This window comes from Phyllostomus hastatus, unplaced genomic scaffold, assembly GCF_019186645.2.
Source record: "Phyllostomus hastatus isolate PE091 unplaced genomic scaffold, TTU_PhHast_1.1 phas_contig_283, whole genome shotgun sequence".
NCBI classification, from domain to species: Eukaryota; Metazoa; Chordata; class Mammalia; order Chiroptera; family Phyllostomidae; genus Phyllostomus; species Phyllostomus hastatus.
Window position 1 is genome coordinate 13,753,290 of NW_025333833.1, and position 23,278 is coordinate 13,776,567.

The 23,278-nt window shown below is 39.2% G+C and overlaps 1 protein-coding gene across 1 annotated transcript; it reads right to left on the reverse strand.

The window, feature by feature from the left end:
* Nucleotides 1-3,451: 3,451 nt before the first annotated feature.
* Nucleotides 3,452-10,534, reverse strand: PTGS2 (prostaglandin-endoperoxide synthase 2). Its single transcript, XM_045838521.1, has 10 exons — nucleotides 10,371-10,534; nucleotides 9,447-9,563; nucleotides 9,183-9,326; nucleotides 8,488-8,631; nucleotides 7,878-8,059; nucleotides 7,133-7,216; nucleotides 6,759-7,005; nucleotides 6,195-6,481; nucleotides 5,657-5,804; nucleotides 3,452-5,505 (listed from the first exon to the last, which is right to left on the reverse strand). Exons 1-10 carry the CDS (start codon nucleotides 10,423-10,425, stop codon nucleotides 5,096-5,098), a joined length of 1,818 nt encoding a protein of 605 aa, XP_045694477.1. The 5' UTR covers nucleotides 10,426-10,534; the 3' UTR covers nucleotides 3,452-5,095.
* Nucleotides 10,535-23,278: the final 12,744 nt, after the last annotated feature.

The following is a 23,278-nucleotide window of genomic DNA, read 5'->3' on the forward strand; positions in this document are numbered from 1 at the left end:
CCACTTAGGAAGAGATTGTTCGGTTTACCCACTAGGCTCCAATGACACCATTGTCAATAGTACATTGTCTGGCTGAACTAGGGTCTCCACCCTAATTTCAGATTCCTTGGAGAGATCATTTTATTTTCCTAGTTTTGGTTAGGTAGGTCCAATCTACTGTGACAGTTTGGATGAGGGTTAAGGAAATCGTGTAGTACAAAAATTGCCTGTAAACCTATCCCCTCTACCAAGTATGACATTACATCATTTCTTTTTTTTTTAACATTTTATTTTGAAGTAACTGTTAATTCACAGGAAGTTGCAAAGAAATGTACACAGAGGTGCCATGCAACCTTTATACCTGCTCCCCCAATATTTTATAATTGTAGTACAATGTCAAGACCAGGGAGTCGACCTTGGTAAAATACACAGCTTATTCAGATTTCTCCATGTGTACATACATCTCTGTGTGTGTAGAGTTGCATGCAATCAAGTTACATATGTAGCTTTGTGCAACTACCACCTCGGCCAAGATACAGAAATGTTCAACCAGCACAAGGCTTCCTCATACAACTCTCTGGATAGTTATAGTTGCTCTCCTATCCCTAATCTGTTACTCATGAATCTGTTCTCCACCCCTCTAGTTTTGTTATTTCAAGAATGTTATATAAATAGGATCTTGCAGTATGTAACTTTATAAGGTTGGCATTTTTTTCACTCAACATAATTCCATTGAGTTCCATCCAAGTTGTTGCACGTATCAGTAGTTGGTTTGTCCATTGTGCTGCACAGTGCTTCGTGGTATAGACACAGCACAGTATGCACTGTTTAATCATGAACTTTTTGAAGGGCATTTGGATCATTCCAGTTTCTTAGTCTATTATGAATAAAGTCTCTATGAACATTCATGTGAAGATTTTTGCATGGACACAGGTTTTATTCTTCTGGGACAAATGTTGAAGGATGCAATTGCTGGGTTGTATGAGGTGGTAGGCAAAATAATAGCCTTCCAAAGGTGTCAATGCCTAATTCATGGAACCTGTGAGCATGTTGCCTTACATGGCCAAAGGGACTTTGTACATGAGTACAAAATTAAGGATCCTGAGGAAGGGAGATTTTCCTGGATTATCTTTGTGGGCCCAAGGTTATCAAAAGGGCTGTTTTGAGAGAGAGGTGAGAGGGTCAGAGTTGGAGATGTTACCCTACTAGCTTTGATGATAAACAAAAGGACCATGAAGCAAGGGATGCAGGGGGCCTCCAGAAGCTGCAGGTTGAGAGACAGATTCTCTTCCGGCGTGCCCAGAAGAAACATAGCCATGTGGACACCTTGTGTTTAACTCGTGAGACCTATTTCTTATTTCTGACACCCAGAAATGTAGACAGTACATTTCTACTGTTTTAAGCCAGTAAGTTCGTGGTAATCTATTATAGCATCAATAAAAAACTGGTATATGGTAAGTAATTTTTTTGGTTTGTTTTAGAAGAAACTTCCATACTATTTTTGAGAGTGGATATCTCTGTTTTCATTTTAAGGTTTTATTCTTTATTCAAGTATCAACACATATCCTACTTCTTTCATGAAACTTATTCTTATTCATTTGTTGAATGTTTCTAATGCCTTTAAGTATAGAAATGACATTCTAGCCATAAAGAAAACAAAACTGCTTTAGTGCTTGCTTTAGCTTAGTGGGTTGGAGAATGCTTTCCTACGAGGAGAAATTTGAAATGAGATTTGAATACTGAGATGGATACTGCCATGGGAAAATCTTCAGAAGGAACATTCTAGAAAGGGGCAACAGCTTGAAACCACTGCTAATGAGCAAATCAGAAGAATCGTGGCCGGAACACGGTGAGCAAGGATGGGGAGTTGCAGTGGGTGAGATCAGATAGATAGGCAGGTGACAGATCCCTGACGTAGGATGGAGTAAGGAGCTTAGAGTTATCCGTGGTGTAACAGGAAGCCACCAGAAGATTTCAAACAAGGGACGGGCATGATGTGATTTATGTGTGAAAATGACCACTCTCACAAGTGGAATGGATCCGAGTGAGGCAATAATAGCAGAGGGAAACCCAACTAAGAGATTATTGCATTGACTAGGTTAGTAGAGTGGAATTGGAGAAACAGTGACAGGTTTAGAATTTGTTCGTGGCAATATAGTCAACAACATTGCTACTGGACTGGCTATGGGCTTGAAGAACACAGGGTTTTTTTTGCCTGAGAACCAGGGGGTGGTGGTATCTTTTGGATTACTATAAGTTTGGATATCTGGTGCCAAGAGGGTAGAGATGTAAAGTAAGCCATTATTTAGCTATTTGAGTGGAAGGTTGTCAACAGACAATTAGAGGTTGGTTCTAGAGACATAAATTTGGGAGTGCTTAATTAATTAGTGTTTTAATTTATGAGCTTGGATGATATTTGCCTGGGAGAGTATACATAAAGAGAGGTAGAACAAAATACTTGAATTTATAGTTGCAGTAGAGAATGAAGAGTTTTTAAAATATCTGTGAAAACACGCTGTGAAAGTAGAGCAAGACTGGGGAGGATCAAATCATGAAGATAAGAAAACTTTTTTTTTTTTAGTAAAGAAGCTACAAACATTTGAATTGAATGCTACCGTGAAGTCAAACAGATTGGGAAGATGGCTGAAATTAATTAAAATTTGCCAGTTAAGTACAGTGGAGGGAGAGTAGACCCAGAATAAGGGCGTCATCATGGTGATGGGCAATGGAATCTGAGCTGGATTCCTAAGTTAGGAAATCTGGAGGTAAACGGGATGAAAAATACTGAAGCCATGAGATTGGTGGGTCACTAGGCGCAGTGAAACTGGACCTTTGGAAGTTAGAGTGTAAGTACTAAAATAGATGAGCTGTCGGTGTTGGTAAAAAAGAAAAATGGATACTTGAAATCAAGATTTAGGAAACGGCACAGTTGTTAATGATGAGATCAAGGAATGTATGATCAATGGAAATATGGTGGAAAAGGCATCACAAGAATGGAGAAGGCCAAGGAAGAGAGAGGCCAGGCAAAACGTTAAATATGTGGCCCATTTGGATACTGAAATGACCAAGGTGTCAAGAGTAGGGGTGTACACAACAGAAGACAAAAAGCCAGGTGTCAGTGATTTACCCAACTAAGTATAATCTCTTCTTTAAACTCCCCTTTTAATTTTGTACCTCCTTCGTCATTCTTTTCTTATTCTTTGTGTACTTAGTTTTTTCCCTTCTTCAAGATTAGGCAACGACCACAGGTTTGTTGCTACCTGCTATGGCACAGAGCATACGTTTCCCGATACGGAGTGGCAGTGAATGAGAGATTATAGATAGTGACCCTAGGAAGCCTCTGTGTGACCGAGGGCAGAACCGTTTCATTAAGGGCTGGTCTACATGGGGGACTAAATGGGAGAGTACAGACAATGGTTCACAGCGTGTGTAAATCGTGACTTCAGAGAAATCAGACGTGATAAGACAAAGATATGTAGAAACCGTCAGAATTTATTTTAGAAGAGATTTTTCAATTCTTTGATATAAAAATAAACAGGCATATTTCAACACTTGTATTGTACATAATTTAAATACAGTCTGAGGCACAAAAACAATTCACATACACATTCTGAATTCCTAGGTTCAGACAGCAGGTTGATGTTAATAACAAATCAGACTTTAAATTAGAGAAGTTAACAGGTTTGTGTGTTTTTTTGTGCAAGCCCTTCTAGTATTGGCTATTTCTTTTTTAACCATTAACATTTTAAATATAAAATCTTTAAAAAAATTCCCCTGAGTTATTTCTTTTTAATGAAATTTCATCTCCCTCTGCCTAAGAGACATGCTTTTAATTATTTACAAAAATACTAGTTATTCATAATCAGTGCTTGATTAAAAAGTATTAACATCTACAATGCTTTGCAAAGACTGTCTCTCCAATAAGTTATGACTGAATGAATTAATGTAGCATCCACAGGTCCTGAAAAAATGTATAAAAGATTAGTCTTATGTTTCATCCAGGCTAATGAGGCACGATGTTCTCTGTGGGCTGGTGTATACGTAAATCTTAAATACATAAATTCCAACCGAATAGCTCAATGTTCCTGAAAATTCATTCACACCTTAATCTAATAAATTCTTCTGTAGTTTTCAAAATTCAAAGAGGTAATCCCAAAGAAGACATAGTGATCCTGACATAATGTAAAAAAAAAAAATCAATGCAGGCTTCAACCCAGTTTATAATAATAATGTCCTAACAAACATAAATAATAATCTTCAATAAATTAAATAATATACAGTACCAGAAAATGTCAGCCGACAATGAGATGTGGAAAAGAAGAATATTATTTTCCTGGGACTTACTCAGGAATTGCTGGCTTTTGTTTTCAAAGGAGGAAGGACATTCATCAGAGGAGGACCATAACTCTCTCCCTGTCAAGAACCCCTTGCAGTTTGTTTCTAAGCCTCTTGATACGTGTCTTCAGTTACACAGTTAAAATGAAATATAAATAAAGTTTTCTGCCTTTCACTTAAAACACGAGCATTTCTTTTTGTCAAGGCCCTTTTTGAGAGTTTTTGGTTTCTTTCATTCCTCATATGAGGAGCTAAATAGTAGTCCTGAGCTGAGATTTTCCTGAAAATTTGCAAAAGTTCAGGTAAGAAAATACAGAGACCAAAGAAGGGCGAACCCAGATCCAGAAACCAGGAAAACAGAATAGAGAAAGTAAACGAATCAGAAAAGTTTCTCTTAGCAAAATGGCTAGAGGAAAATCAGAGGAAGATGGTGCAGGTAGTTGCTTCCCGTGGGTCGTGGAAGATACACTGTAAGTACTGAAAGTGCAGAAAGAAACTTGCAGCATTTGTGGTCTAGTAACAGCATTTAAACGTTCAAATGTCTTTTCTCTGGTTCTCATGAAAACAATCTAAACTGAAATTCAAGTAAAAAGACGTCAAATGACAACCGGCTTTCCCTTTAGTGTAGAGATAAGACATCTTTAAATCAGTGACATGAAAATCTTCACAAGTATAACCCCCGTCTCCTTAACAGAAGCTGTTAAGTCACATAAAGAGTTCAATATAAATATTAAATAAAAGAAATCATCCATATAAATAAATAAATATGATCAATAGGCTTCTACAGTTCAGTGGAACGTCCTTTTAGCAGTACGGTAGGGTTGATATCCTCCAGTCTGGACTGGGAGGGGCTCGAGTTCATGGTGACCGTCCTGGCGGGCTGCGGGTCCCGAACGCTGAATGAAGTGGAGGGGCAGCCTTTCACGTTATTGCAGATGAGAGACTGGATTGAGGCAGTGTTGATGATTTTAAAGCCTACTTCTCCACCGAAGGTGCTAGGCTTCCAGTAGTGAGGAGAGCATATAGGATTGCCCAACAGCCCTTTCAAGGAGAAAGGGGCTCCGAGTTCTACCATGGTCTCCCCAAAGATGGCATCCTGACGGGGCTCTTCTACCAGAAGGGCGGGGTATAGCTCCATGGCGTCAATGTCACCATAGAGTGCTTCCAGCTCCGCAGCCATTTCCTTCTCTCCTGTGATGGTGACAAAGACACAGATACAACCGATGTAAAACCGTACAAAGTGCAAAAATAGTTTTACCCCTGTGCTCAGCCTGCTTCCAACTGCTCTGGTGTTCCATCTGGCCCTTTGGATCTTTTAGGAAGTTCAGACACTGGTTCTCACCTGTAAGTTCTTCAAAGGATTCGTAGGGCTTCATCCGAAAGCGCTTGCGGTACTCGTTAAGAGACTGGTATCTCATCTGCCTGCTCTGGTCGATGGAGGCCTTTGCTACGTATCGGACTGCAGCTGGGAGGTTCCGACCGCCAGCAACCTGTGGACAATGAATTGTATTTATAAGACAAAAACTTTAGGTGTATTTACAATTTCTATTTTAAAAGCATTCCTTGGGCACAAAGGAGGTAAGACTAATGCTCCCAGCTGAGACCGAAACTATTCAAGTTGGAAATACTTATTTCTGTAATCTGTAAGGTTTTAGAAGGCTGTTGAAAGTATCTATATTTAAGGTATGATTACATATTGTCATGTGATAACTGTAGACTAAAAGCTTTAACAGTTCAAAGAAATGTTAAGCTTCTCATTTCAAGAATTTTACTAGCAAAACAATCCCTTTTTTAGTCAGTCTGAGAAAAATCATTTTGATGGCAGAAATTGTAGTTCTGAGCAGTCCTGTTTTATTTTGTTTTTCAATAACACCGCTTACCCGGCCAGCAATTTGCTTGCTGAATGATTCCACAAACTGGGTGAGCCCGTGTTCCATCAGTAAAGAGTTGTTGTAGAGAAACTGCTGGTAGTTGTACTCCTGGTCATCAATGTGAAAGCTGTCGGGCAGGAGGGGGTGCCAGTGGTAGAGTGTGTTGAACTCGGCCGCGATGCGGTTTTGGTACTGGAACTGTTGGTTGAAAAGCAGCTCTGGGTCAAACTTCAGTTTGAAGTGATAGCCACTCAGGTGCTGTACGTAGTCTTCGATCACAATCTTAATAGTTTCTCCTGTTTGCACAAAAGAAAAAAATGAGAACATTAATTCTTCCTGATCACTATCTTTCAAGCAACCAAAATGCAGTTTTGTTGACTGGCCATTCCTTCACTTCTCCTTTTCTTTACCATGACACCGAAAGGTAGGTAGTTATACTGAGTTAATATGGAGCGTGTGATTTTACATTCACTACACCCCCGCAGAATGACTGAAAACATAGCAAAGCTAATGAACTAGTTTTCTCGGAGGGGGGGAATGGTTTTATTTAAATTATTTCCTCGCCTTCCTTACCTATCAGTATGAGCCTGCTTGTCTGGAACAGCCGCTCGTCATCCCATTCTGGGTGCTCCTGTTTCAGCACATCACACACTCGGTTGTGTTCTCGCAGCCAGATCGTGGCGTACATCATCAGGCCTGGCACCAGGCCGAACACCTCCTGCCCCACAGCAAACCGCAGGTGCTCAGGGACGTGGGGTGGGTACAGCATCTCGGCCTGAGTGTCTTTGACGGTGGGGGGGTATATCTCTCCATCAATTACCTAAAAAAAATGACAATAATGAGTAAACATCAATTTAAAGGTTAAGAAATAAATTGTAGTCGGAGATTTAAAAATACAGGTAAAGTGGTGAGTCATAATTGAATCTTAATATTCAAATAGGACAAACCTGATATTTCATTTTTCCATCCTTGAAAAGGCGCAGTTTATGCTGTCTCTCCAAAGTTTCACCATAAATGTGATTTAAGTCCACCTGGAAGAATACAGAAAAATTTCAGTTCATTGCTGCTGAAGTTGTTCTTATATAAATGTCTATGATATAATTTATCATTAAATAATTTGATGATTTATCTTGCTTCAATTAAAAATTTTTAATAAAAATGCTTTTTTCATAACCACAAAATACTAAATTAATATGTTTGACTACTGAAGCTACAAACACATATGTCTTTTGTATTTAAAGGCATTAGTATGTCCTATGTAGCTGATCTATATATCATACACTTTGCTGTATAGTTATTTCCTTTAAAAAGCATCAGAAAATTTATTATTCATAAAAAATTCCTATCAATAAACTGAAGCTATGTCATTGAAATCCAAAAGATAATAATGCTGCAAAAATCTCACTTGTAATATTTAAAGCAGCATAATCAGGATACAAATGCGTCAAATACACAACGTTTTGCTGTGCCAATATTCTCAACTAAAAACATAAGAGCCAAATTACAAATGATATCTGTGTGTGTGTATTTTTACTGAACCAGTGAATTCAAATGAAAACTCTATTAAAGTTTTCAGAGACTGGACATGTTTTAAAAAGAGGGTGAAGTATTTGGTGTGGCAAATAAATATATGGTCTTGCACGTGAGCGCCTCCCTGTGATTCGCTGTGATTTTGATTGAGTGCTATCTTACCCCATGACCCAGTCCTTTAGTGAAGGCTGGCCCGCGCTTATGATCTGTCTTGAAAAACTGATGAGTGAAGTGCTGGGCAAAGAACGCAAACATCAAATTCGTGCCCTGGGGGTCTGGAATAAACTTTCTTCTTAATATAAATTTATCCACGATCACTTCTGAGTCAGGAAGCTCTTTTTTCCCTGAAAAATAAGGAAGATAAGATTCCACCGTTATAGACAAGGAAGGAGATAACACTGTCAATTTACCAGGCATTCCTCATTTACAGGAGAGATACCAGGCTCTTAATATAAATAACAGGTCTAAGATATGGGGGGAAAACTTCTTATTGAATAATTTTATCTATTGTTTAACTAGTACGAATTCAGTATTAATGAAAGGATTTGAAAATGTTAGGACATTAAACCGAAATGCCCACTCACTTTCATGCAATAATTTACACAGACTCCCACTTTGAGAAAATCTCCATAGCTATCCATAAGAAAGGGGAAAAAAAAACTATGCTTTTGTAAATAAGCATAATGCAAAAAATGATAATGCAGGGTCAAATTTTCTAAGTAGTGATCCAGCCCCCACTGCAATACGTCTCTAGCTGCCTGCTCTCACTCACCTTTCACCCCCATGGGAGTTGGGCAGTCCTCAGCCACAGGAGGAAGAGCTCTGGTGTAATAGGAGAGATTAGAAAAGGCTTCCCAGCTTTTGTAGCCGTAGTGTGCATTGTAAGTTGGTGGGCTGTCAATCAAATGTGATCTGGCTGAAAATTGTAAGAAAAAAAGTTGTTCAATTAGTCTCCATATGCAAGGCAAATCAATGATCATTTTTATTGTAAAATGTCCCTCCCCAACCCTCACTTTATTGTGCAAAGTGGCACCAGAGATTGAATTCAATTCCAACAAAGACACACTATTTTAAAACAGTTAAACTTTAAATCTGCCACTTTTACTTAGTAAAAAAGAATGATTCATTAAAATACATCTTTAATAAAGTTTAGTTACTTTACACAAGACTAGATGGTCTAGCCATCTTGATTTTTCAAATAAACATCCAAGACGCTCATAAAAGGTATGGATTGTAAGCAGAATTCTGAGTGTGAGACAGAACTTTATTAACTTAAATGGAACCAAAATGTCAAGATTTTTGGCCGTTAAAATAGAAGGCACACTAAAAAGGTGTATTTAAAGTGTTTAAAGTCCTTTTGACAAGGTTGGAAATAAGTTTCTTGGATTTGGTTTAGCAATGTGGAGTATTATAAAAAAACATTTTTCTTCAAGGAAGTTTAAAACCTTAGAAAGAGAATGTACTTACACGTTAACACGTATTTCATGATTGCATTTCTCAGGAAGGGAATATTATTGACAATGTTCCAGACCCCCTTGAAGTGAGTAAGTATGTAGTGCACTGTGTTTGGCGTGGGTTTCAGGAATAATTTTATTCTTGTCAGAAATTCAGCTGCAATAAGAGAAAAAAAAGGAGGGTGAAATTAATGGGGTGTATCATAAGGCACAAATCTGTAAAATGAGAACTCTATGCAACCCCCTTCCAAATGAGGGCACCCAAGGGCAAACTTACGCGTTGAACAGTTTTCCCCGTAGAATCCTGTTCGGGTACAGTCGCACTTATACTGGTCAAATCCAACACTCATACACACACCTTGGTTTTGACATGGGTTGGAACAGCAAGGATTGGCTACAAGGAAAGTAAGGACAAGTAAATACATTGTTCTTCGGTGTCTTAATCTTGACTTAAACGTTTCATTGTTTTCCTTGCTACGGATCATCTTTACAATAATAAATTCTAGAAATATACAGGCAGCCAACGGAAAACAACTTTTAAAAACCTGCCCCACGGAATGGTTATAAAGTAGCAATACCGACTTCCTGTTCTAAATACGGATAACAGACTATTCAACGAGGAAATCACGTTCCTAAGGTTTTTCTTAGTAAGTTTTTCTATGTTCAAATTAGCATTATTAAGAAGCTCACATAAGTAACACTCTCAAAATTAAAATGGATAGATGTACTTTAATCAAAATTTAGGGAAAGTTGCAAAGTATAAAGAGCTTATTTTTAAAATTTTTTGCTTATCTAAAACAAAACAAAACAAAACAAACCTGGGCTTTCCTGAGGCAGGGAAGCACTAACTAGGGTATTTAAATAAAATACTCCCACTCAACAACCGTGGGTACCACACACAATCATTTCACATAGATTGACCATATCCAGTCTTATCAAAGTAACAACTTGCAAATTAGTATCACTATTCCTATTTAGCGGCTAAGAAAAGAGACCAGACCGGTGAAGTAACTGGCCCGTGATGATCAGAGATGCTGGTAAAGCAGGAATTTCCACCCACTTCTTTTGGACTCAAGCGGTCCAAGTTCTGTACAAAGTCTACACCCTCCTCATTCCGAAAGTTTTCTGAATGAAGAGGTCCCCAGGAGATCCGAGCGGAAACCTAGCGGGCAGCGCGCGGTGCGCAGCACCAGGTACCCACCTGCAGCGCGGAGCGCCAGGGCGGCGCAGCAGAGCAGCAGGGCGCGGACGAGCATCTCGGTTGCAGGCAGACGGAGGTGATGCCGTGAGTGGGCTCCGGGCAGTGGATGGAGCTAGAAGAGGCGCTGGACAGAAATCTTGAGCGTACTTCTGACTCTCGCTCAGGTCCTTTGACATCTGGAAACTAACGGGGCGAACCGTCCTTTTAAGACTTGAAAAACAGCTCACGTAATTCTGATGGGTTCTTTCCACCTTTTCTGATTGGTCCTCAACTCCCCTGCACCCCGCCCCTCACTTAATTGCGCAAGCGCCGGGGAAGGGTTTTACCCAGGCAAACGAGCGACAAAATTGGAAACTACTTTCGGCTTCTTCAAGGTGGGTGCAAAATGGATTGCCACCCCCCCACCCCCCCCCCGCAAGCCCTGCTAGTATCGCCTCCCCTTTTCCCCACCATCTCTTCCACCCCCGGTTCTTCTGCTCAGGGACCTCGGTTTGCGCCGGATTACTTTTCTTACTCCTCATTTTAGGTGGCGGGACACTGTGGTTTGTCGACTGGAAGGAGTGCCCAGAGGTTCCAGAACTCAAGTAGGGAATTCCCTTCAGGCTGCCTGCCTAGGTAGTCACAGTGTGGACCGATCCGAAGAAGCAAAGCCAAAAAAGGCTGCCTTTTGTACACGTCTCAAGTATTTCAACCATGTCAGGGTTAATTTTCGTGACAACCCTTAACCAACGGTATACGCATCACACATACCTTTCTGAAATTTTCGGTTTTTATTTAGCTGAATGAAATATAATAGCTACAGTGAGTGCACACATCTGTGACTTTTTTGAGCTATGCTGTGTTTACCCTAAGAAATACTGTTCTCCAAAGCACCATGCCCTCCTTGCTTCTTGGAGAGGAAGGGGATAAATTGCTCTCCACGATACTGCTCCCGAGCAGTTAGCCTGTGAAGAGTCCGCTTGGGCGACAGTTATCCCGGCTGTGATATTACCTCCTTTCCGAGGGGCCCCGCGTCTGCAGGGATGCTAAATGTGCAAAACATATGCTTGGATTCATTTATTTCTTTGCCATGTGGTTTCAGCCTTTTGGGTCACCAGCCTCTCGCAGGAGATACAAATAAGAGGGAGCTTTTTTAAAGCTTGGTAATTTTTTTGTCTTTTCTGCCCATTTTTTCCAAGATGAGGTGTGGCGATAGATCAAAGTACAACACTGCATTGAGGGGTAATTTTCTATACTTCTTTCGGAGCATAGTTTGATGAGGAATTGGATGGAAAGAAAGGGTGATATTTAACAGTTTTGAATTTTCTCTTCCATGGTTTCTGTTTAATACCTACCTTTTGGTAGTGGTGGGGAAAGGTGTGTGAAGGTGAAATATAAAAAAAAAAGAAAGAAAAAGAGAGTGCCACTCTCTTCTTAGCGGCAGCAAAGTGGAAAATAAAAAGTTCAATGAAGCCATACATTCTTAGCATTAAAAGAAGAGAGTGGCTTAACACCTAAAATAAAAACACATCAGATACCACAATTTGTAAAAGTCTTAAAGAAAAAAAAAAGAGACACACTTGGAATTATTTTCTTAACGTTTTGCTTAATGTACACATTCTACATGAGACACAGATGACTAAAATTCCATTTCATCCAGGAAGCCTTTCTCCTTCCTCCTCTAGTCATATTTAATCATTTCATTTGTGACACTCCCATTTCTGGTACTGAGTCTTCCATGAAATTTCGACTAAGAGCACAGATTCTTAAAACAATTCCTTTTCATCCAATTTTCTGTTTCATCTTGACTAGGTTGTACCTACTCAATTGATTTCTGTTTCATTTTGAGTAGGTCGTACCTACTTCAACTGATTTTTGGGGCTACCAATTCAAGCTTGGTTAGATGCCACCATGTAAGAATCCATACTCTGACTCTGATAGTGTATTACCATTTTACATTGTAATCCTGAGTTCAGTTGGGAGTCATATCATCACTATCTTCCTCGTCAGACGTTAACTGTATACCTACCATGTCCAGGAGTGTGTCTTGCTGTTTGACATGACTGAATTCTACGGTGAGGACAAAACAGAGCATAGCGAATATTCAGGTTTAGGCTACTTGGAACTGAAAGCGATTGAAATCTGCCTCAGAGTGGAAACTCAGTAAAAACAGCTCTTTGGTGAAATTGCTTGGTTTAATCTGTAACTTCTGTAGCATGGTGGGGTGGAGAGTTCTACGTACCTACGCAGGCAGGAAAGAGTTCAAGGGAAAATGACACTTTAAGGTGGACACAGTCTAGAAAGGAAGTCTCAGAATGGACATGAGGGAGAATCATGATGATGGAATTTATTAATACATTTTGACAAGTCTTGAATGAATAGTGCATTTTGGGGTGCTGGCTGTTGGAGGAGATTCAGTCTCCCAAATCGAATCAAAATGACTAAATTTGTTTTATTTGGAAACTATGGCTATTGTGCTGTGATATATCATACTGCAGAAAACAAGGTTTTGTTATGTAAAAATTATAATTCTCCCATTTGTATATATTTAGTGTTTCTGTGTGTATTTTGGATAAATAGATATATCTGTTGTACTTGTATTAGTCTCTGAAATTTGTTGGGCAATTGTCTGTTTGAAGGAAAAAAGTCTTCCAGAGTCTTCTGCTGCGTTTTACTGCCCCCTTCTGCCACTTGAGTTTTCATCAACTTCTTTTTCTATGTAATGCTGTGAAGATCGCTGGGTAGATTTTGTGTCTGATGTCATCATGTCCTTAAAAGGCTGAATGTAGAGTGTTCACTTGAGATTTAATATACAGGAATATACTGAAAAGGAATACAATATTTATTCATGGAAGTGACAAGCCATTCATCTGAGTTAAAAGAAAATGAACAGTAGAGACTCTTAATACCCAGAATTCCAAATGAGCTCACACTTTTCAGAGAGACATTTCTTACTGCTCGGAGCAGGGCTGTACCACTCAGACAGGGAAGGGTGCCCACATCCATCGTGTCAGGCACGCAGGCTCTTTCCATTCCCCTCCATTGTACTTCGGGTGATTTAGTGACTCACGCAGCGAGAGTGGAGGCTGCCCCTAGCCTTTTTCATTCATGGCATGCTGGCTGGTGAAAGAGCTTTGCCATCGTGTATCAGCATTATTCTTAAAAGGCATTTTACCAAGGTTATGCCACAGAGTATGCCTGTTCCTTGAAGGGAAGAAATGCTACTTATAATAGGCTTTTTCAGTCCTTTAGTAAATACTGGTTGTGTGCCCAGCCCTGACTACACCAGACAGGAATTTTAAGGCTGTAAACAAAACCATAAAAAAAATTTTAATGAACAAAATATCGTCACATCAGGCCATGAAGAAATACCAAATAGTATTCATTTTTAAGTTTTATAAAATACTGATCATCTTTCTCAGATAACTGAAACCCCTGATGTGTATAGATTTTTCATCTTCATTTTTTGTGGTTGGATACTGTAACTACTCAGATGAGACAGGGTAGACTGACCGCAGTCCTTGTGTGGGAGATAGGCATCTCAGAGTGGAAAGGAAGCGCAGGAGAGAGTGAGCGGAGGAGCGGGGTGGTGCAGGCGGCGAGAACACACTAACCAGTTCAACGCCAAGGGTTAGGACTCTCAGTTTCTGATCTGGCCCACAAGGAGCTTGGCAGTTGCCACTTGACCCTAACAACAAATACAGATGGAAGGAGCTGAACTCCCGACCCTCTTCCTAGGCCGTTCAGAGAAGTGAGGTAACAGGATCAAACCTGCCCCCAGACGTGGAGAGGCCATCCGGAGAAGCTCAACTTACGAAGAGCAGAAGCCTGCAAGCAGGCGCCTCCATGGAAACCAGTACCGCCCCTGTGTAATGGACGGGTTGGTGGACGCTTCGTGTCTGAGAGTTAAGAACCCTGCAGGGCGTGGTGGGGAAGCCCTTTCGTGACTCTTACTCTCTGAGGTTCTATAGGGTTGTCACGGCGACTAGCGGGAGGAACATCCACCGCCTTTGGATGATTGGCAGGGGCAGGGGAAAGTAAACATTCTGAAGTAGGCCAGAGCATTCTGTTCCGTTTAATAAGGCCTGCACTCAAGAGAAGCTTCTACCGGAGCCTAACTATTGGGATTCTATCAGGGTTTAATGGGCTGGGGTGGGGAGAAAGGAAATGCTCAACGTCAGTGCCTTGGAAGGTTTCCACGTGTGAGCAGGGAAGCACCCAAACACCCTGCCCGCCATCTGTTCCACACAGGGCGTGGGAGTGGGGGACTGAGAGGCACTGGTGACATTCACAGTCAGGGGCACAGGCTCATTAAAAGACTGAGCCCTAATTGTACAACTATAGAACACTTCCCCACCCCCACCCCCACCTTACCACATAAAACACTAAGGGCTTATTTGCCCAAGTTCCTGTAATAAAAGATATAAAGAGAAAATACTGAAAGAAGCTAGAGGAAAAAATATCATACTCTACAGGAATAAAGATGAGAATTATATTCTGCTGCTTCTCAGCAACCACACGAGCCAGAAAAGAAAAGAATAAAATATTTAAAATGTTGAAACAAACAGGAAATATCACCAGTCCAGAATTCTGTATCCTGAGAAATGAAGGGGAACATTTTTCTTAGACGAACAAAAATTGAGGGAATTTGTGGCCAATAGACCTGCTTTGCAAGAAATGTTAAAAGAAGTTGTTGGAGAGAAGGAAAATGTTATGTCAGAAACTCAGATGCACATAAAGAGAGGAAGAGCATTACAGAAGGAATAAGTGAAAGTAAAAAACAAAGATTTTTATTTTTCTTATTTTTAATTGATCGAACACATAACGGTTTCTTCAAAATAATAATCAACTGTGGACTTTGGATGTTAACAATGTGTCCATGCACTTTTATCAATTGTAACAAATGTGCTGCTGTGGCCAAGATGGTGATGGGGGGCAGATGAGGGGGGGTGGTTAGGGAGCATATGGGAATTCTCTGTACTTTCTGTTCAGTGTTGCTTAAAGTTCAAGAAAGTAAAAGTTTGTCAATTGAAAAAAGAACCTCAGCTTCTAAATAAGGGCATTGGATTCTAGCTGTTTCCTTTTCCCTTGTTCACACATTAAGGCTCGCCCTGCACAGATGTTTCACTTTATTCTTGGTGACGTAAGACAGCAACGTGCACCACCTCAGGAGCCGCAGGACTGTTTTGCTGAAGGCGATGCGCATTTGTTTGGCTACTAGTCATCATCACGGGTGAAAAAACTCTCGAAGGTGGAAGGCTGCAGGCTAAATAATGTCAGGTGCTCGCTTCTTCACTAATGATCCCCTTGCAAACATCCAGAGAATGTATTCCTTCCTCATATGAGGAAATAGCACTCCTGGAAGGCTTTCTTTCTCACTGTTTTTGAAGCGAATCTCTTATCTTAGAGGTGCACACCTTTTCCCGTTAGGTCCACAAGCACTCCAGGTGTTCTTACCTCTGAAGCTGCACATCTGCCCTGTCATCTAATCTCAATCTCACAGCCACTCTTCCAGCCGTCCCTGGATCTTCTCCTCTGACCGGACTGAGCACCAAACCTATCCACAACAAAAACTTATCTTTCTTTAACGTTCTCCATAGGAGTTCACAGGCTCGCCATCCACCCCTGTTTATTATTTATTAGCATTTATGAGCATCTCAACGTAATTCTTATTTTACTTACATATTTTGTTTCCTGTCTGCCTCCCCCACCAAACAGATTCATCCCAGGAGGGTGGGGGCTTTTGTCTGTCTTTTTCACTGTTATATTCAAAGTGCCTAAAACTGCACTACTAGAGATGAATCAATATTTCTTGAATACATGGGTGAATCTAGCTTCTGTGAAATCAACTTTAAAAATCACCTTGCTTCATCTTGTAGTCATTTCCTAAAATTGGGATTTCCAAATGAAAGGTACGGTACCTACGTTTTTAAGGGCAGTGGTGATGGCGGACACTGCTGGGGTGCCCTGGCTGCGATGCCTGGAGTTGCCCTGGTCCCCTGGTTCAAGCCAACCTCTCAATGATGGACCGAAAGGACGTGAAAAGGAACCTGGGGCCTCGATGGCATCGTTGAGATAAAGCCCTGGCTCGTTTCTTCTAGCATTTTCCCTACCCATGGAATTCTAGTTAAATGAGTTCCAACAGCTAATACCTAAAGCACTTAGGCTGAACTTAGGTCAGCTTTAATATTCTTAGTTTTTAAAGATAGACTCTTCAGAGAAGTGATGTTCGCCATCACATTCCATGTGTCAAGTCTAACACCTTCTCATTGCCCTTGAGATAAAATCTAAACTCTTTGCCATGGCCCACAAAGCCCTACCTCCCTCTCCTACTTCTTCTCACACAATTCATTCTCCTTCTCCGTGATCCAGGCACGCGGGGCTCTGTGTGGCTTAATCACGTCTCACTTTTTGCTCCCAAAGGTTTTTGCATTTGCTGTGATCTTTATCCAGAATGGTGTTCCTCTGCATGGCTGGATTTTTTAAAAAAATTCTCAGCGATTAACTCAAATATTGTAGCCCCTAGTTACTCTCTCCATTATAATATTCCTGTTTGCTTCTTTCATTGTGTTTTTTACAATTTAATTTTTAAGATGTATTTATTTACTTGCTGACTGTCTCAAACATACTCATCATGAGAGTATGGTTCTTGTCTCCAGTTCACCACTGTGTCTCTAACAGCTAGTATGGTAGCTAGTATATATACCTAATTCATGGTTTGTGCTCAAAATATTAAATGAATAACTAAAAATATGTGATGATTAAGACAGGAGTTATATCAAAAATGCTGACGAGGTAAAATTTTAAATACTCATGTATTTTTAAAGTGCTCATGATAAACAAAATTAAAAGACAGTCACACTAAGAAAATTTACTTGCTAAATAATTATACAATTTATTAAATAAAGAACACTTGCAAATGACAAAAATCAAACATACCAGTAGGTAAACAAGCAAAGGCCATGATCAACTAAATCAACAAAGAATTGCTTAATAATCAGAAGAAAACATTAGTTTAAGAAGCAAAAAAAAAACCCCAAAAAGCAAGAGATCATTTTCCTTGAAAAATTCATAATAGTAAAATAAATAAGCATGATTAGTAGTGTTTATGTATTGAGTTCTCATTAAATACCAAGAACTGTTCTACTTTTTACGTCTTTACGTACATAACTGTAATACAGTAAAATGGTCACTGTCAGAAGTGTTCACGGAACCCGGGAAGACCACCACTCCTGGAGGGAAGGGAGACGAGGAGAGCTTGGGACGTGAGGTCTGGGAGACAGTGATATCTGCTAGTTAGCAAGCACTTTGTTTACTTATTTGGTTTTTTTAGGAGTGGCTATGTTAGTGGTGGGACTAATGGTGATTTTTACTTTCAGCCTTTTGTTCATTGATATTTCTGTATTGTCTAAATGCATGCTTATTACTTTGTCATAAGGAATAGTGTTTTAATAAAAATGTGTTTAGAGCCCTGGCTGGTATAGCTCAGTGGATTGAGCTCAGGCTGCGAACCAAAGTGTAGTAGGTTCAATTCTCAGTCAGGGCACATGCTTGGGTTGCAGGCCACGGCCCCCAGCAACCGCACATTGATGTTTCTCTCTCTCTCTCTTTCTCCCTCCCTTCCGTCTCTAAAGATAAATAAATAAAATCTTAAAAAAAAAGAAAAAAATGTGTTTAGAAATGAAATGTCACCATAGGATTGTGGGACAGTAGATTGTGTTCTGTTACATACTAAGAATGCCTAATTGTCTTCATAGCTACAAGGCACTTCTTTTTAGTACGTTTGTATTTCTTCCTTCCATCTTCTTATCACGTACTTTTAATCTACATACCCTGATTTGATGTGCTCTAAAGTATTTAGATCTTTTTTATATCAAGAACCCCATTGTCCTTTCCAACGTAGTTTAATGAAAGAAACATTTAGTTTGAGAGACAACCTTGCAACCTTGGACAAGTCTTATATGTGCTATTCCTCAGTCTCTTCTACATATCAGTTGGTAAGGATGATAAATAAAATATATGGACTCCCTTGAATTGTCAGAAGACATCTAAATCCAATATGCTCAGGCTCCCCCAAATCCATGATTTCAGATACAATCTTGTTGTTACTGTGTCATGCCGTTGAGGCCTTGCATGCCTTTGCATTTCCACTCTTCTATTTTTATCTTCTTCATTTTATACTCTGAACTATTCTCAGAAGAACCCTTGGGCTGCTGGTTGTTGGAAAGAAAGTTTATTTCCTACAGAGACGATCACAGGGCTGATATGACATTCAACAGTCCTGATCATGTCTGCTCTTTGTGGTTTCCATTCGTTCCATTTAGACATTGCGTTCTTAATTTGGCATTTAAGCAAAACCTTACTCTCTTAATCAGCTGTTTTTATTTATAAGTGATCCGTGTAATTTATTTTAGAAGCAAATGGGAAAATCTATTTAAAGAAGAGCCTCACCCCCAACTTCCTTACTAATTTTTTAATGTAAAAATTGATTTAGATAAACAAAACAAAAATCGCAAAGTGACTTAATGGGTGCGTTTAATATTTACTAGGTCACTTGTTGTTTGTTTCCAAAATTTAGCTTCACGTGATTTTAATACTTTGAGATAAATCTCGTATCTATCTTATATTCCTTCGTTCCATGCAATGTATGTTTTTTCCCCCAAAGATTGTATTTATTTATTTTTAAAGAAGGGAAGGGAGGGAGAAAGAGAGGCAGAGAAACATCAATGTGTGGTTGCCTCTCATGTACCCCCTATTGGGAACCTGGTCTGCAACCCAAGCATGTGCCCTAGACTGGGAATCAAACCAGTGACCCTTTGGTTCGTAGGCCAGTGCTTAGTCCACTGAGCCACACCAGCCAGGACACAATATTTTTTTTTATTGCCATATATGTTTTCACAAAATACTTACTAGGCATGAATAGAAGATATAGAGTTTATACCTGAGTCAAAATTCAGAGCTTGGTTTTGCATCAAAGATCAAACAGACAATGAAGGACTGATTTTATAAGTAAACATACCATTGGGGGCAGTTGTTAATTTGCAGCTCGTAGCAACTATTCCACAGATGATTGGCAAAGGACAAATTGTGAATAGCCTTCCTTCTTTTGTATTCTTGGGACCACTTGGTAAATGGCAGATGGTACAGGACTTTTATTCTTTTGTGTTCTTAGAACCATGTTCATTCAGTCACCCATTTGCATTATAAGCATTAACAATGATCACTAATTACCAAAAATAAGTGGTTACATATCACAGGGAAACATCAAGTTGCTTTGGTAATGCTTGGTGAAGTTTCAGAGAATATCCGTTTTTCTCATGCAGGGACCGATCTTGATCATCTTTTGCGTAGACAACAGCCAGGCTGTCCAAGACCGGGGCTCCTCCTGGTGCCTTAAAAGGAGCCGGTGCTACCGGGGGCCTGAGGCTTCAACTTCATTACTTTTACAGTAAACCATCCCAGAAGTAGGCCACATAAAAATAAATCAATAAATAAACCACTGCCCATGAATCTAACTGACAGGTCGTTTTGTATCAGAGAGGGCATCGATCGGGCTGCCGTCATCCACGCATATGTGGCATTCTAGCAGATGCCCGCACTAGCCGGTGCTAAATCTTTGTTACTACCCTTCATCTTTATGAGCCTGAGCTTCCTCATATTGAAAATGTTTTCTCAAGTTTATCTCACCTTTAAAACTCTCTTTAACGTCTCTGATAGAAGTAAATAACCAAGATAGAAAACAACCAAATTTGAGTATGTATGAAAATCAAGGAAAACTATCTAACATATCTAAATGTGAATTGAGACATTTACTTATTAAAGTTGAAATTTGAAATTAGAAAATTTCTAAGGTTAGAGGGCCTAGAACCAGCAATGAGTGTTACAAAGGTAGATGCTAAGGAAATATGGTGGATGCAATGACCGCGTTTGCGGAGCGGGTATGTCAGGAACCCTGTTCACAGAGGGGCGCAAAAATATGACAAATACTTTTGAGAAGCCAACAGAAGTTTTGAAGGAGATCCCCTCTTAGTTGTAATTATATTTTACTTGATTTTTATTTTTATCTTTATATACTTTTAATTTTTGTCAAACATGAGAACTCTGTAGACACCGTTTTGCACTATACTTTTAACACTTAGAAAATATGCCTTGGAGATAGCTCCTTCCCAGCGCATTCTACCGCCTTCTTTTCAATAGCTGTATGGTCTCCATTGTATTAATCTGTGCTTAGTATCGAATCAGTTCCATATTTATAGACTTTATATTGTTTCTGTTTTTTTTAAGATTATAGATAACACTGCAGGTAATATTCTGTCACATGTATTTTGCTCATCTATGCCTATATAAACTATTGAAAAAAATTCCTAGCTATACCAGGAAGCAAAAGACATATACATGAAAAATATTTCTAGACATTAGCCAATTGGTTGAAAGAATTCTTCCTATTTTTAAGGAAATGAAAATTTAAGTCATATGCGTTCATTCATCCATTGAACATCTTTTAACTGGTCATCTGTTGAATCTAAGGTGTTGTTCTATGTATGAACCTGTGTACTCATATGTATGTATGTATGGGGAGACAGCAGTGAATAAAATGTAAATCCGAGATCCTTCAATAGACTCAAATGACAAAAGTTATATATTTGGAAAAGAATTTTCTTCATGTGTCCATCTTTGCCGTGAGCCAAGACTTTTGCAAAGTACTTGAGCTGTGGGGCAGACGCTGTGGAGCCGGGCCTGGATCCCCCTGCAGAACCGAAGGACTCATTTCTTCAATGCCTGGGAGGGCAGGTGGCTAACGCCTTTGCTAACTTTCCTGGATTTTGATGACTCCTTCTGCCCAACACGGCTTCCTTTCCCACTCTAAGGGTATTGTTCACCGACAATCTTCTTTTGTGAAAGCTGGCACCTCAGAGGCTGTTTTCTGAGGAACCTGAGCTAAGACACTGCCTGTTTGTGCCCAGCTGGGACCCTGGAGCACGAGATTTTGGAATGGGCCTTACTTTCCCTGGAGCAGTTACTACCCCATGGGCGGAGATACTTCATGTTCCTCACGGGGAGAGACTGGGAAGAAAGTGAAGAGAATGAGCTTCATCCTCTTCCTTTCCCCTTTCCTGGGCGTTTAGCCACACAGCAGGTTAGGCTTTCTCAGGGTTAGCTCCTGCTGGACACGCTCGCCACGTATTTTTATCTGACGCAGAGTTATTAGCATCTATGCATGTGTACATACATGTACATGCACATAAAATACACAGAGCATATGTATTCATGTTTATATATACATAGTTGTCGTTATTTAGAAATGTTTTATTTTAATGCACTCATATTTGTCAAACTCTTTTATGGTTTCTATGATTCTTTTATGGTTGGAATATGAAGAATGGCCTCCCCACTAAAATCTGCCCATGGTTTCATATGAAAGTTACTTTTTCATTTTATTTGCATGAAATATTTGATGTATTTGGAGTTGGTCATGCTCTAATGAATTAAGTAGGAATATGGCTGTTTTTTCTTTATCAGGTAGCCAAACAATCGCCAAAACAGATAGCCAAATTATCCATATTTTGCATAGTCTGCCATCTTCCCCTACTGCAAAATACTGCCTTATTATATACAAATTCCCCTATCTCTCTGGGTCTTTTTCTGAATGCTTTTATTGTATTATTTTTTTTACTTGATAGTGTAATTATAGAACAGATTTAAATATCCGATAGGACTTTATTATTTCTTTATTTACCAGTTATTTCTACCTTTATTTTTCTATATAAATTTTATAGTAGGTTTGTCTTATTCTTTCAAAAAATATATTTGAATTCTTATTGAAATTGCCTTGCACTTATAAAATAACTTTATAACTGAACAACACTAACTTGTATCCATCCCCCCACAAAATTTATGCATTGCTCTTTATTCAACTTTACTTAATTTCTCTGGCAATAGTTTTCAACACATAATTCTTATGCATTTATTTAAGTTTATTCCTATATATTTTTATAGTTGTTGCTATTGTAAATCAAATCTTTTATTGACTTCATTTCCCTAAGTGGTTGTAAGGGAGCTCGATTATAGAAAAGCTGTTACTGTTGATATCTGTATATTTTGTATTTAGCCGCTTAATTATTTTTTGTTTACAATTCAATTACAATATCAGTTGATTCCCTTCAGTATACAGATATACAATCATACTGTCTAAAATAAGTGACATTTCTTGATGTTCTTCAATTTTTATGCCTCTAAAAAAGAAAGCAACTTTTATGCTTTCTTTTTTCTAATTACTTTATCCATTTCTCCAAACAGCATGATAATAATTACATGTGATACAATTTGGGTTTGAAAAAATGTATTCATTATGTTGAAGAAACTATCCTTTCAGTTTTGTGAAGATGATTTTGAATCAGTAATGGATGTTTAATTTTATCACATGTAAATTTTTGACATTTATAATGTTTATTTCCTTTGACCTTTTAACTACATTAATTATAGTAGTAAATTTCCTAATAGTGAAAGAACTTCATTGGGAAAGCCCTTCTGAGTCATGGCAAATTATTCTTTTTATAAGCTGCTGCTATTAAGTGAATTTTACATTAACATTGATAGCATATGTGAGATGGATCTATATTTTTAAAAGATATCTCTGTCTGCTTTTGTTACCAGTACTTCACTGTGTGTCTGACTGCATTCTGAATTGGAAGAAATGGAAATGTACTCTAACAGTAGTGGAAAATGGATTCATGTTGGGAGACTCAGGGAATCTCCCGGAATACTGAGAACTAGACTCAGGGGTCCCCCCAAAATATAGATATGATTTTGATTAATTCACACTGGACAGCTACTGTGGTGTCGGCTGCTGTCATTTTTTTATTTGACAGTCTAAGGGAAGAGAGGTGCCCCTGACTAAACAGTCAGGTATTGCACATTTTAAAAATTCT